Source organism: Lolium perenne, chromosome 6 (assembly GCF_019359855.2).
Source record: "Lolium perenne isolate Kyuss_39 chromosome 6, Kyuss_2.0, whole genome shotgun sequence".
NCBI lineage: Eukaryota > Viridiplantae > Streptophyta > Magnoliopsida > Poales > Poaceae > Lolium > Lolium perenne.
The window spans coordinates 128,315,341-128,328,664 of record NC_067249.2 but is presented as its reverse complement, the minus strand read 5'-3'; the positions used below and the strand labels follow the sequence as shown (position 1 = coordinate 128,328,664).

Genomic DNA, 13,324 nt, shown 5'->3' with positions numbered 1-13,324 from the left:
ACAGCAGCGGCGGCGGCGATCTGTAGGGTTTGGTCTTTTGGGTCATGGGGCGGCGGTAGCATCTAGGACAGCAGCAGCGGCGGCGTTCTGGTTGTTGGTCTTGAGGCGGCGGCGGCAGTAGAGAGAGCTACGGCGGCGGCTTGGATTTTGGCGGCGGCGACGGCTGCAAGCAGCGGTGGCAGCGGCAGTTTTTGGTCGTGGATCGTGGGCAGCTAGGTCGCGGAAGAGACCGCTCTGATACCATGTTAAATATCGTGGGTGGAACCGTACCCTCGTCTGGTATGGGCTACATGTTTATATAGGTCTGAAAGAGCCTCTGATACATGACACATATAGGAATTGGTGTACTACATCATATTCTTATACGTACGTACATCTATTACAGATATACATCTAACAGTCTCCAATAATATGTATCCCTTTTTTATCACTATAGAGCTAATGCACACCATTTATGTTCTGACACATCCTCTAGATTTATCAAGTTGAGCATCAAGAATGAAGCAACAATATGCATATATAAATATGGTTTTGCTATGTCTCAGTCAACTGAGGTTTTCTTAAGTCTAAGTTACTTAAAAAAATGTATAAGTTGTATTTTTCTGTTTAAAAAGTACAACATTTTTCTATCAGAAATGTGCAACTGAACCTAGTTGCACTCTGAGACATAGACACACCCATATAAATATACCAAAGACATGCATGAAAGAAAAAAAATCAAATATGGAAACAACAGTAGTTTGTACTCATAATTCTCGATGTGTGTTTCACAGATCTACGTGGGCATTCACGATCATCTAGCGGTGCCAATCATGCTGGGCCAAGAAAGCATATAAAATGATGCACACTTCAACAAGGGGATGTCAGCATGCCTTGATTAAATAACGAACTACAGAGTGCAGAGCAGCAGAGGCATGAAATCAGCCTCATTGGGTAGCGTGAAGCTTGCATGCATTCGCCTTTTCCATCCTTAGTCCATCGGCCGTTGCAACAGCACCAAGAGTCAACACAAGACTACTCCTGCTACTTACTGCTATATATACTCAGCAACCGTCCCCATATATACTTCATCAATCAGCTCGAGCTTCTTCATCAGTTGTGCATAGCGAGAGTTCAGTCGCAAGAAATTAGCATGGAGGCCCAAAACAAGGAGGTTGCTGCTCTGGTAGAGAAGATCACCGGGCTCCAGGCCGCCATCGCCAAGCTGCCGTCGCTGAGCCCGTGCCCCGAGGTCGACGCCCTGTTCACCGACCTCGTCACCGCCTGTGTCCCGCCGAGCCCCGTGGACGTGACCAAGCTCGGGCCGGAGGCGCAGGCGATGCGCGAGGCGCTCATCCGCCTCTGCTCCAGCGCCGAGGGGAAACTCGAGGCGCACTACGCCGACATGCTCGCCGCCTTCGACAACCCGCTCGACCACCTCCACCGCTTCCCCTACTACAGCAACTACATCAACCTGAGCAAGCTGGAGTACGAGCTCCTGGCGCGCTACGTGCCCGGCTGCATCGCGCCCGCCCGCGTCGCCTTCGTCGGGTCGGGCCCTCTGCCCTTCACCTCGCTCGTTCTCGCCGCGCGCCACCTGCCCAACACGCTGTTCGACAACTACGACCTGTGTGACGCGGCGAACGAGCGGGCCAAAAAGCTGGTCCGCGCCGACAAGGACGTGGGCGCGCGCATGTCGTTCCACACCGCGGACGTCGCCGACCTCACGCAGGAGCTCCGCGCGTACGACGTCGTCTTCCTGGCGGCGCTCGTCGGCATGGCCGCCGAGGAGAAAGCCGACGTGATAGCGCACCTGGGAAGGCACATGACGGACGGAGCTGCCCTCGTCGTGCGGAGCGCCCATGGCGCGCGTGGCTTCCTGTATCCAATCGTCGACCCCGAGGACGTCGCCCGGGGCGGGTTCGAAGTGCTGGCCGTGTACCACCCCGACGACGAGGTGGTCAACTCCGTCATCGTTGCCCGCAAGGTGGACGCGCAGGCGACTGGACTACAGAATGGACGTGCGCGCGCGCCAGGCGCAGCACCGGTGGTGAGCCCGCCGTGCAAGTGCTGCAAGATGGAGGCCAACGCGCTTGAGAAGAGGGAGGTGTTTGCCACCACCGCGACTGAATTATCAGTTTGATTGAACAGCAAATGTTGGAGCGTTGCCAACATCCGTCGGTGCTTGTTGGTCACCTGCAATCGTACGTGGTGCATCTCCGAGGTATTTATACATGTATCTGGTGCCTTGTTTTGGTTTCCTACCTTGTAACGCGCATGATCCTACAATGTGGTGTTATATACTTTCATGTTTATGTATCAGTCATGAAAGACAGGAGTGCAATACGGGAACAAATGCTTCGTGTTTGCTAAGTGTAACCTTTTAGAATAAGAAGGATTCTCCTTCTAAAAGAATATACTACTTCCTTCGATCCATATTGCTTCATGCTAAAATGAATGTATCTACAACTAAAATATTTCTAGGTACATCATATTAGCATCAAGTAATATAGATTGAAGAGAGTAATAGAGTTGGTTTTATGCATGTCACATGGATGTGGCTATTTGCAATTTTGTGATAGTAGCTTTTTCTTTTCCTTTTTAATGAACTGAATTTTGTGATACCTTTGATCAGGCATAACTCATGACTGTCTTGACACTGAAAAGAAACGTTTACTGTGGATTGACTAAATCCGAGAGCAGTGAAATTTTCTTAAACTGACACCATATGTCCAAGGTAGGGGTGGGCATTCGGTCATGACCGAAAATTCGGTTTCTGTATTTCGGTCTATTTTAAATTCAGTTAGAAAAAATAAAGACCGAAATATACTTGTTATTTTTACTACCCGACAAATTTGGGTACCCAATAATTTGTGTTCGGGTTCGGTCATGACCGAACAGTGTGGCCGACGTTGTCAACGCAAAACTTAGATATTATTTAGTAAAAGGTTGGCAATCATTGCATATATTATTATCAATTGGCACGAATAAATGTTCAATAATCGAAACAAAATGTAACAACGCTAGAGAAGTTTATGAACATTCAACAATATCACATATCACGCATATCACAAAATCTAAAGATTGGGACAGTCTTACGTAAAATTCGGCCAGTTCGGTCTATTCGGTTACTCAGAACAAAATGACAAAATTTACCAAACTTAATTCGATCTATAAAATTTTCTACCCAATATTTTATCGGTCATTTCGATCTCGATCTTTTCGGGTTCGGTCTCGGTCTTTTCGGTTTCGGTCTTCGGTCATCAGTTTTTTGCCCACCGTGAGTCCAAGGTAGGAGGCTATGGATAGTTCTATACGCGCGCGTAATATGGGCTATGTGGCAAAGAGTGGACAAATGTAGACCGAGTTACAAGTAGCTCTTTATTTTCAAAAATTCGAAATCATATTTTTAATTTTTAAAAATTCTGAAAAGAAATCCTGGATGTAGCCAATGATGAAATCTACAAACATGCAAAATCTCAAAGTGAAATTTTTAGTATTTTTGGCTACACAAAAATGACAAATATGTGGATCTGATAATAGTGAATAGTGTAGATTTCAAAACTACAAAACCTGTCAGATTTTGTCATTTTTATGTAGTCTATAATACAAAGAATTTTGCATTGAGATTTTGCACTAGATTTTATCATTCTCTACATCCAGAATTTTTTTCAGTTTCTTTTTGAAACTTAAAACTATAATTTCTGAATTTTAAAAATAAAGTGCTACATGTAGCTCAGTCTTCGTTTGCAGTTTTCGCTGTGTGGCGACGCTAAAGAAAATAAATAATAGCCATACAATAATATAGGAGCCAAAACACCACCTCCAGCCAGAATTGGCATATGTTGACATTTCCGTTTCAACAAACTAAAACAGTTTTTTCACGAAGGTAAATTCATCTTATATTCATATTCAAAATGCATATACATCGTGGCTTTGGTTCAGTTATCTTAAAGGACTTACGAGTTTTGATGGAATCTACATAAGAGTAGAAAATTCTCTGTAACTATATATATACCATTAATTCTTCACGTGCAAATTTGATAGGTCAATATGGTCAGTCATCCATGTAACGATTTGTAATTTTGCACATGACACGCATTCAGACTTGTTACTTTGTTACAGCATGAAGCTTTTGTTTGAACTTTTTCAAACTTCTTTAAATGCTTATGGATAGTTAATGGATTGTTAGTTTCACAGAAAATGATGTTCCAACAGAACTGACTAATCAATTGCTAAATCTAGTTGCTGATCATAAATAAGCTAATACATCGTGCTGAATTGGTAAACCTAGTTTACATTCCAGGCATCTCACCCTTGTGCAATTGCAAAGAATGATGTACTTCCTCTGTCCAACAAAGGATGTCTCAACTTCATCTAAATTTGAATGTATCTAGACATGATTTGGTGTATAGATATATTCAAAGTTAGATAAAGTTAAGACATCTTTTGTTAGACGGAGGGAGTAATACTCATTAATTCCTGGAAGGGCTGTAGATCTTGCCACTGATTCACAAGCTACCCTAAAATATCCTGGATCTCCCAGATTACTAGCGCTAAGCTGCTACGGATCTGTGTTTTATTTGGTTGCCATTTCCCCTTCACATGATAGAAAACTATCCATGGCTGAGAAATGTGGCCATGTCTTCATGCTTTCCTCATCCTTCTTGCTCTCCTGCCAAACGTAGAAAACTTAAATACCTTTTCTACTGAAATGCGCAGAAATTGGCATATTTCAAGTAACAGTAGTCATGCTTGACACATGTCAGGGTGTTGCTTCTGTGATGCAGATATAACCAAATAGACAGGGCATTCAGTTCAATTCAATTGGCAAGATTAAATTATGATATGTATAAAAAATAGAGCTTTGAGTTGATGTCATATCTCATGGGTTGGTGTACCCACCTCGTATTTCTGAACCAACGATGTCCACAGAGATTTGCACTGCGCCGGTGTACGAGTTATCCCCTGTTGCAACATGTTACCAGATATCTCTTCCCATAGGACCATTCTTCCTTTCACGGATTGGAATTTTTCATTCATTTCACCACGCAGCTGTATTAAGCTTTTGATTTCCTCAGGCTTCCACTTGTTCTTTCTTGAAAGTTTAGCTGGAGCAGGAGCTGAGGTGCTGGAATCCTTATCAACTATGCTGATCTTCCCGAGCTTTGGCTTGTTCCCTTGAGCTGAAGCATTGACAATTCTTGCAATTTTTACAGCTGTAGGAGATTTGAATGACTCCCAAAATTGATCCAGTGCTTTAGGCTTATGTAAATCTGAAGAGAAGAATGATTCACCATTGGAGCTAGTGGTTGCATCGTCGGGTGTTGTTCTCGTGACATCAGGGACACTCTCTGAGTAACAAAGTAATGACAGCACATCAAAATGCATAGAATCAATCCACAAACCACATGACATACTGAAAACTGAACTAACAAATAGTGTCTAAAATTTCAGAGATACACATTTTCAAAGGTAACATTTAAGATGCTTGTTGCTAATCATACCTTCAGCCTCACGCTCTGGGTTCTCTGGTCGTGTTGTATCACCGTCTTCAAGAGTGCTACCTGGACTACTGTTCATATGCCTATTACCTGAGTAAGGCCCAGACTTCCCGGATGATTTATTTATCACCTCTTCTGTGAAACCTACTGTGGTGTTCTCCGAAGCAACTACAATGACGTCAGGCCTCTTTCCACTGTACTTCCTTACCATTTTCCTCAAGATTTCAGATACCATCCGCTCCATGTGACTAAGTGGGCAATTCAAAGGACAACTTGATAATGCAGCATGTGCAGCCTTGTAAAGTCCATCGAGTAGTCTCCCATTATCAAGCCATAGACATCGTGTTGTTATTTTAAATTTCCCTTTCAAGCCTGACTGTGGTGAATCAAGTTCTTTCTGAGGTCGGAAGATCTCCATGCTGCAAGTAACAAATGATATGTTAAGCAGTTTAGGCATACTTATAAGTTACAACAAACACTACATATAATGGCGAAGTCTCGAAAAAAATGAAAAGGTTCCCTGATTAGAGACCAAAAAGGATACTTATGCTGAAGACTGTTAGAAATTACCTGACAAAAATAATGCCATCTGACGCAATCCTGAATCTCTCATCGATGCAGAGATCAGTCGACGTTCCAAAAGCTTTATCACCATCACTATACATCAGCTACAATATCAAGTGCATCATGTTAAATTTCACAGCTGTTAGAGACAACAAAGATATCTTAGGAAATAAATGGTTCACCTTAAATTCCTGCTTCCCTAATGAAACAAACCCATTGGACAAAACCTTTCTGTTTCTTAGATGAGACACACCGAGCATCTCTCCATTTTTAATTACCTGCAACCAAAGTAAGCAATCTAAGATATCCTACCAAATGCTCCAACCAAATGCATTATGGCAATGCTAACAAAAAAATAGCATCCCGACCAGAGAATGGGAATATTTATATTAATCAAAAACAAGTTCCTTTGTGGATAGTTTTAGTGCTAGCCTGGAGCGCACTGCATTTCTAAGCTAGAAAGAGTAAGAAAACACAGCTATGATTAGTGTATGTTCTATTAAATAATAAGTAGACTTGTCTTGGTTCGTACAATTAATTTCTGATTATAATGGGTCCTTAGAAAGTGTTGACTACAAAAATACTAGACTTAGAACCTTGAATGTGTTGTCTCCTTTAGCATATACACCCATAGCACTAAGATACCTTTAAGTGCTAAACAATGGAAAATAGATTCCTTACAGTAGTGTGCCTTATGCCAGTTGACCTTCCAAGCAATTCATGTTCTTTGAGAAACAGGAGTTCCCCATGAACAGGCAAGAAATGCTGCGGTTTAACAATCTGTAGGACTTCTTCCTGGAAAAAATAAATTAAAGGCATGTCACCTCATCTTATCTCAAGTTAAACCCACAATTCAGAATAACATTCAACAGGGAGACCAACACCTAATTCTATTGCAACATACTCCCTACATTTCACAATGCACGACGTTTTGATATGGACACAATCTCCAACATGCACCTTTGACCGTTGTTTTTATATGTATATGTTACTAAAAATTATGAAAACGATATTGAACTACTCCCTCCGTTCCTAGATATAAGCTATATAGTTTTTTGAGAAAAAGTCCAAAACATAAGGTGTATTGCATTGCGCCAATTATATGTACAATATTTTTAGAAATTTGATTACGGTTTCTTATCTTATGCAAAGTTTCTATTAGCTCATGTTAATTGCCTAGGGTTAATCCCCTCCAAACATGATGTAATTTTTCCGAAATTTGCATTCTTTAATTTCCGTGCCAGAAACTATATGGCTTATAATTAGGAACGGAGGGGGTATTTTTTATGAAAGATAGAGAAGTTTGAGAAGATAGAGATTTTTTTGTTAATTCGCTGTCAAAGATAGAGAAGTTTGACTGCATGATTTAAAGAAAGCAGTGTAATTTGGAACGGAGGTGCCAATAAAATAAGTTGCCAGGACACAAAATCATATCAAAGAACAGAAATCAACACAGGAGAAGGAAAAAAATACCAGTTCATCATGATAGGCATGCCCAGAGGTGTGGAGGCCAGCATCTTTACCCATAATGATTTTGGGGCCAAGGTCGGTAAGACGATTCATCATTTTCATTACCCGAGATTCATTTCCAGGAATAACCTGTAATAGAAGTACATACATGATGTTATCTGGCAATGCTAAATTGCTAATGCTCAAAGGAGAAACCAGGCTATCCAGTCATAAATACTAAAACAAAGGTAGTTATCACCAAATGATTTTCACGAACACATTAGGCACCACTCAACGGATAGTTGTTAAAAGCATTTTATGTTTTATTATTAAGTTTCCACACATGGTGACTTTCTGAGTTTGAAGTTTGACTGTTAATGTGTTGTGGTTTTCTTGCTACACAAGTATAATTGCTTCAGAATACAAACCAATGTTATCAAGTTTGTGTAACACAACCCACATATTATTGGATTAACTAGTCAATAGCCAAAGCTTGAGCTTGGACAATCGAACGACATCCTGTATCTCCTATCTCCAACCAGAGAGTTCCAATTTTTTTCAGAAAATAAGAAACTATTGTTTAAAATAGGTGACAGCCTCAAGAATGTACACCGATGTGCCAGGTTGAACAAGCGTGGATAGCAAACATACGACTATCCCATCTGACTAATCTCAAAGGTTCTTTGAATAAGTCAACAGATACAAACTATAGCAAGGAGATAATTCTACATGAGTGATACCTTAGCTGAATACAGAAGGACGTCCTCTTTGGATAGTTTAAGAGCGTGACTCCCACCAAAAGATGCAAGATTCAGAGCCGCACGTGGCTCTGCCTGTACAAATTTGATACAGAGATGCAAGAATTATAAGAAGGTGAATGAGCAACTGATACTGAAGATCATTAGCTTGTAAGTCTTACTTGTGAACCTGTAGTAACAACTAAAAGATTTTTAGGGTCATAGGCATCCATGTCCTCTGCCTTAACCTGCAGAACAATTCTGAAATCAGGAAGACTATTTTGTGCCATCATCCCACATGATATCAAATTATCAACAGATTGTACAATAAGGGGAACATCATCTAGTAAATCCATACATTTATGTAGTAAAGGGAAACCATCATGAAGAAGAAAAACAACTCAACCGTAAAGCCAGTGCATTGTGCATAATCATTAAGATGCCTAAGCAACATTATGAAAACATAGAGAGAATATATTTATTTACTGTCTGAGGGGAGCTGAAATTTAGCTCGCGTGTACCTATGCCCTCTATCACAGCCATGTATGATCATCGTGATAGGTGCACTGGACAGTAAGCATTTAATTTGTTTATCTAGCTTTGACTTCAGCTACCTAAGCAGTACAAGGAATAGGCACTACTTCTATACCTGCAACACGCCATGAGTTGTTGCTAGGTTTTCCATTTCAGTTTGTATGCAAACTTAGCAAAAAAAAAACAGTACACATGATTTAGCAAAAAAAAACAGCACACATGATTTAGTAAATGGATTTTTTGTTCTAGAAAAGTAAATGTATGTACACGTTTGACTAACAGCTTCATTATAATAACTCATTTTGGTTTTATGAAAATAGTATTGTTAGGTTTATCATAAAAGTATTCTATGTGATGACACTTCCATACCATTACATATATGTATTAATACAAACTAGAAAAGTCAAAAATTGATGATCCACATACACTTTAATGATATTAAGTATTTTGAAATAGAGATTGTACAATACATGAAAAGCTATTGTGTCAAAAGCTTTATTTTAACAAGGATGGAAATATAGAAAGAACATTCCCACCAATTGATGTAGCAAAAATTGCGAAATATGAAAGTATTCTATTAAGTTGCTGTATACCAAGGTTGAAGGATCTAGTGGTGCCTTTCCATCCCTGAAAGCAGCCTCAAGGTATGTCCTGAGCGACATCCCCACAAATACCTGGTCCAGTTTATCAACACAACAAACTAGTAAGAAATACAAAAATGATGCCAATTGAACAGGGAGTGGCGTAGTTTGTTGAACCAAGACTCAAAGATTACCAGCCTTCGACCCGTTAAGTCTGCAGCAGCTTTGATGCTCCCGATGCGATGTATATTTGAAGCAAATTGTGTTGTAATTACTCTTCCTTTTGCTTCTGAAATATGACGCAGCAACGAACTAGCGACAACAGATTCACTGGTGGATCTTCCAGGGGATAGAATATTTGTTGAGTCGCTCATCATCTTGAGAAACAAATAAAAATAAGTAACATACAATTAGGCACTTAGGCTGTGAAGAGCTTCACATACTAGTAAATAGGTGCGATCTGGGTCAAAAAAAAATCTTTAGTTTGTTTCTTATATTTACATTTAAGGATAGCAAATGTTTAGCTGCATAGATGTACCTCCACATGTTATAGGTGAAATCTATTTTCAACAACCTAAAGGATTAAAAAGAAACTAGAAAATATGCTAGTTAATATCATGGATAAACTTACCAGAGTAACACCTTCTTTAGAGAGCTCCTCCAATGCTTGCCGGTCAAATATTTTTCCATCCACTGGTGATTCATCAATCTTCAGTTGAAAATAGGTTAACCAAAAGCGCCTAATTAAATAACATAGAGTGTACAACCATTGCTGATATAACTTACTTTCCAGTCACCAGTATGGAAAATTGTGCCATCACCGCAGCGAAGCACTAACCCACAGCAATCTGGAATTGAGTGAGTTACACGGATAGGTTCCACTTCAAATGGTCCAGCCTGAAATCTATTTCTAACTCTAAAACTCTTTAGCCTGGATGAGAGGAAAATCCCAAACTCCTTCAAACGCTTTTTTATGAGCTGCCCATATATGAATTAAGTCGTGTCATAACTTTTGAAGATTTGAAAGCAAATATACGAGTAATACTACATTCAGCAATGGAACATGCAAGTGGCGATAAAAAAATCGAGTTTACCTCCATAGTGAAAGATGATGCATAAATGGGTGTGCTCGAATCCAGTGCTGGGATAACCTATCACCAGCAAAGATGAAGGAAAGATGAGCATATTATAGTTTCAACTTTCAAAGATGGAATACAACAGGAAGCTGAGAAAAAGATCAGATATATGATACATATGAAGAGCTAACCACATGCCAAACATTGACATAGTCGTGCATAATATAGGTGTCTTGGACAAACCTTGCCAAAAGAAAGACTTAAGGTATTCACTAAATAAAATTACATGACTTCTGGTCCAATTTATACATTTAAAGCTGAGATAAAACAAAATCGAGCTATGCCTTATGTGTACAGGGGAGAGGGTGCTGTACAACTAAACGAGCTACCTTTGAAGTTTGACCATTACTTAAGTAGATCAAATCATGATCCCAAAAGTACATGCTACGTGTTACAACAACAATCAAACTGTACAGAAAAGGTTCTGGTAACTTATCAGCAGCACATATGAGTTACATTGTGCTACCTGAAATGATTTGTGCCTCATAAAGTGGTACAGGACTGTTAGTTTGCATATCATCCAATTAAGTGAGCAACAGATAGCCAAGCAAGAATGATGAATGGTGTCTGAGAGTAACAGAAGAATTATTTACCCAAGGCAACGCACCGATGTGATCTTCATGGCCATGTGTTATAATAACTGCTTCGATTTTGTGGCTCCATTTCTTGATGAATGTTGTGTCAGGGATAATCTTCTGCACACCAAACTCGTCGTAGCTGATAAAATTTCAAACAAAAGTCACTTAAGCAAAAGTTCAGCATGTGTGAACAGGAAAAGATTGAAAATGAAAGTTTAACTCCTAGCCGCTGCATGAACTAAGGACGCACAGTCAGTGAATAGGAAAATTATACAAGAACTTTATACTAATTAATCTACATGGAGAAATTAAATCCTTATGCAGAAGTGTGATTTACAAGAGAGATAGTTTTTTTTTATCGGAGACGTCGCTTGAATATATAACTTTGTAAAAATGTGGTACTCGGAAAATGTATATAAGGCATAGGCAAACAAAAAAAATAGTAGGTGGAAAACAAATTTTGATTATAGCAAGCTACAGCAATGAATGAAACACATACTCTGGGAACATAACCCCAGCATCAATCAGGATATAACGGTCGTAGTTCCCGACGAGCATGCAATTCATTCCGATTTCCCCAAGGCCGCCGATTGGGAGGACCCGGAGAGGCGGACCATCCAGGCCTTCGTAGAACTGCTCCATCTTTCGTTTGACTGAATCCTCCATGCTCTTGGTGGCACCCTCGGTTCTCCTAAACCTTCTACGGGGTATTCTAGATTCATGGGATCCTGCACAAGAACGAAGGAAACGCACATTGGTAGGCCAATCTGGGGTGAGAGGAAGACCAAACTTCGCCGACAGAGGGATGGGGGTTCAGAAACTTGAGACTGTTTACCTCTTCCGGATGGAGGAGCAGTTGCGACCGCGCAGCATGAGATGGAAGTGGACGCGGAGGTGGAGACGGAGGCGGAACGGCGGCGAGCCAGGCCGCAGGGGCATAGAGACGAGAGGGAGGCGAGCGCGACCATGGCAGCGGCGGCGGCGGCGCAGAGGAGAGTGGAGGCCGCGAGCGAGCGGAAGGAGGGAACCAAGGGGATAACGGAGGAGCCACTGGTGGGCTTTGTATTTTCTGATTTTCACGAGAAGAGATTTTTTATTTTTTTATAGTTCCGTAGTGGAATGGCAAATTACCAGGGGAAAATATCTCATCCACCTTTTTGTACAGACTTTTGTTAAATCTGCTCTTTAATTTCAAGGAAATAAAGATATTTGTCGTGAAAATATGTCCATCTCCGATGTTCCATAGATTCCTTGAGAATATACTTGAAAGTTTTCCAAGACTTCGAAACTATCACATCCATCGATAGAGGGGCGAATCTAGCGGAATGGTGTAACGGTGTCACCTGACTTCTGTTGTGAAGTGTATATGTGGATTGCCTACCCCTTTCCATCAGTTCGGACTTTTGGTTCAAGTGGCTAGTGCATGAAGCTTAACATGGTATCAGAGCCCCAGGTCTCGAGTTCAAATTCTGGCTTTCACATGGTTTTCGCAATTAAGCCTAAAAATTGCTGTTGCCCCCCTCTTTAGCCACCGCTGATGCCCTGTTTCGGTGTGCTCTTCTTCTTTCACGTGTTGACTTTCTCTTCTCCCGTCACACGCGAGTGGGGGTGTTGTGAAATGTATATGTGGATTGCCTAGCCCTTTCCATGAGTTCGGACTTTTGGTTCAAGTGGCTAATGCATGAAGCTTAACATGGTATCAGAGCCCCAGTTCTCGAGTTTAAATCCTGGCTTTCACAATTTATTCTAAAAAATCTTGAGTTCAAATCCTGGCTTTCACATGGTTTTCGCAATTAAGCCTAAAAATTGTTGTTGCCCCCCTCTTTAGCCACCGCTGATGCCCTGTTTCGGTGTGCTCTTCTTCTTTCACGTGTTGACTTTCTCTTCTCCCGTCACACGCGAGTGGGGGTGTTGTGAAGTGTATATGTGGATTGCCTAGCCCTTTCCATCAGTTCGGACTTTTGGTTCAAGTGGCTAGTGCATGAAGTTTAACAACTTCAATGGTGATCTTCTAGATATGAACTCTACTAGATGGTGAATTAGCAAAGGATTAGTCAAAACTCAATGATGTTAGGTTAACCCAAAACTTACACTACAGATTCGCCCCTTCATCAATACTGGCATCAATCTATGTATGCAAAGTTGTAAGGACAGTTGGTTACGGGTTCTAATAAAGCATGTCACTCGATGCTATAAGAAGAAACTTAGCACCCAATATAAGAAAAAAAGGTCATATTGCCGTTTATGATGTTGAGGAGTACT

At 40.8% G+C, this 13,324-nt stretch overlaps 2 protein-coding genes across 4 annotated transcripts; one reads left to right on the top strand and one right to left on the bottom strand.

Moving 5' to 3' along the window:
- The first annotated feature begins 1,056 nt into the window (after positions 1 to 1,056).
- On the top strand, positions 1,057 to 2,413 carry LOC127334576 (nicotianamine synthase 2). The gene has a single exon (XM_051361063.2). The coding sequence runs from the start codon at positions 1,133 to 1,135 to the stop codon at positions 2,120 to 2,122; it is 990 nt and encodes a 329-aa protein (XP_051217023.1). The 5' UTR covers positions 1,057 to 1,132; the 3' UTR covers positions 2,123 to 2,413.
- A 1,770-nt stretch (positions 2,414 to 4,183) lies between these two features.
- On the bottom strand, positions 4,184 to 12,125 carry LOC127334577 (ribonuclease J). 3 transcript variants are annotated; one of them, XM_051361065.2, is made up of 18 exons: positions 11,898 to 12,125; positions 11,562 to 11,790; positions 11,078 to 11,201; positions 10,443 to 10,499; positions 10,135 to 10,326; positions 9,980 to 10,057; positions 9,543 to 9,725; positions 9,361 to 9,441; positions 8,416 to 8,481; positions 8,237 to 8,329; positions 7,521 to 7,646; positions 6,729 to 6,842; positions 6,230 to 6,325; positions 6,054 to 6,151; positions 5,487 to 5,902; positions 5,277 to 5,333; positions 4,885 to 5,165; positions 4,184 to 4,654 (listed from the first exon to the last, which is right to left on the bottom strand). In XM_051361065.2, the coding sequence occupies exons 1-18, from the start codon at positions 12,028 to 12,030 to the stop codon at positions 4,559 to 4,561; spliced, it is 2,520 nt and encodes an 839-aa protein (XP_051217025.1). In that variant the 5' UTR covers positions 12,031 to 12,125; the 3' UTR covers positions 4,184 to 4,558. The 3 variants fall into 3 exon arrangements, with proteins under 3 accessions (XP_051217025.1, XP_051217024.1, XP_051217026.1); XM_051361064.2 differs by having other exon boundaries at positions 4,885 to 5,333; positions 11,898 to 12,124; XM_051361066.2 differs by lacking the exon at positions 11,898 to 12,125 and having other exon boundaries at positions 4,885 to 5,333; positions 11,092 to 11,201; positions 11,562 to 11,702.
- Between the last annotated feature and the right edge of the window lie 1,199 nt (positions 12,126 to 13,324).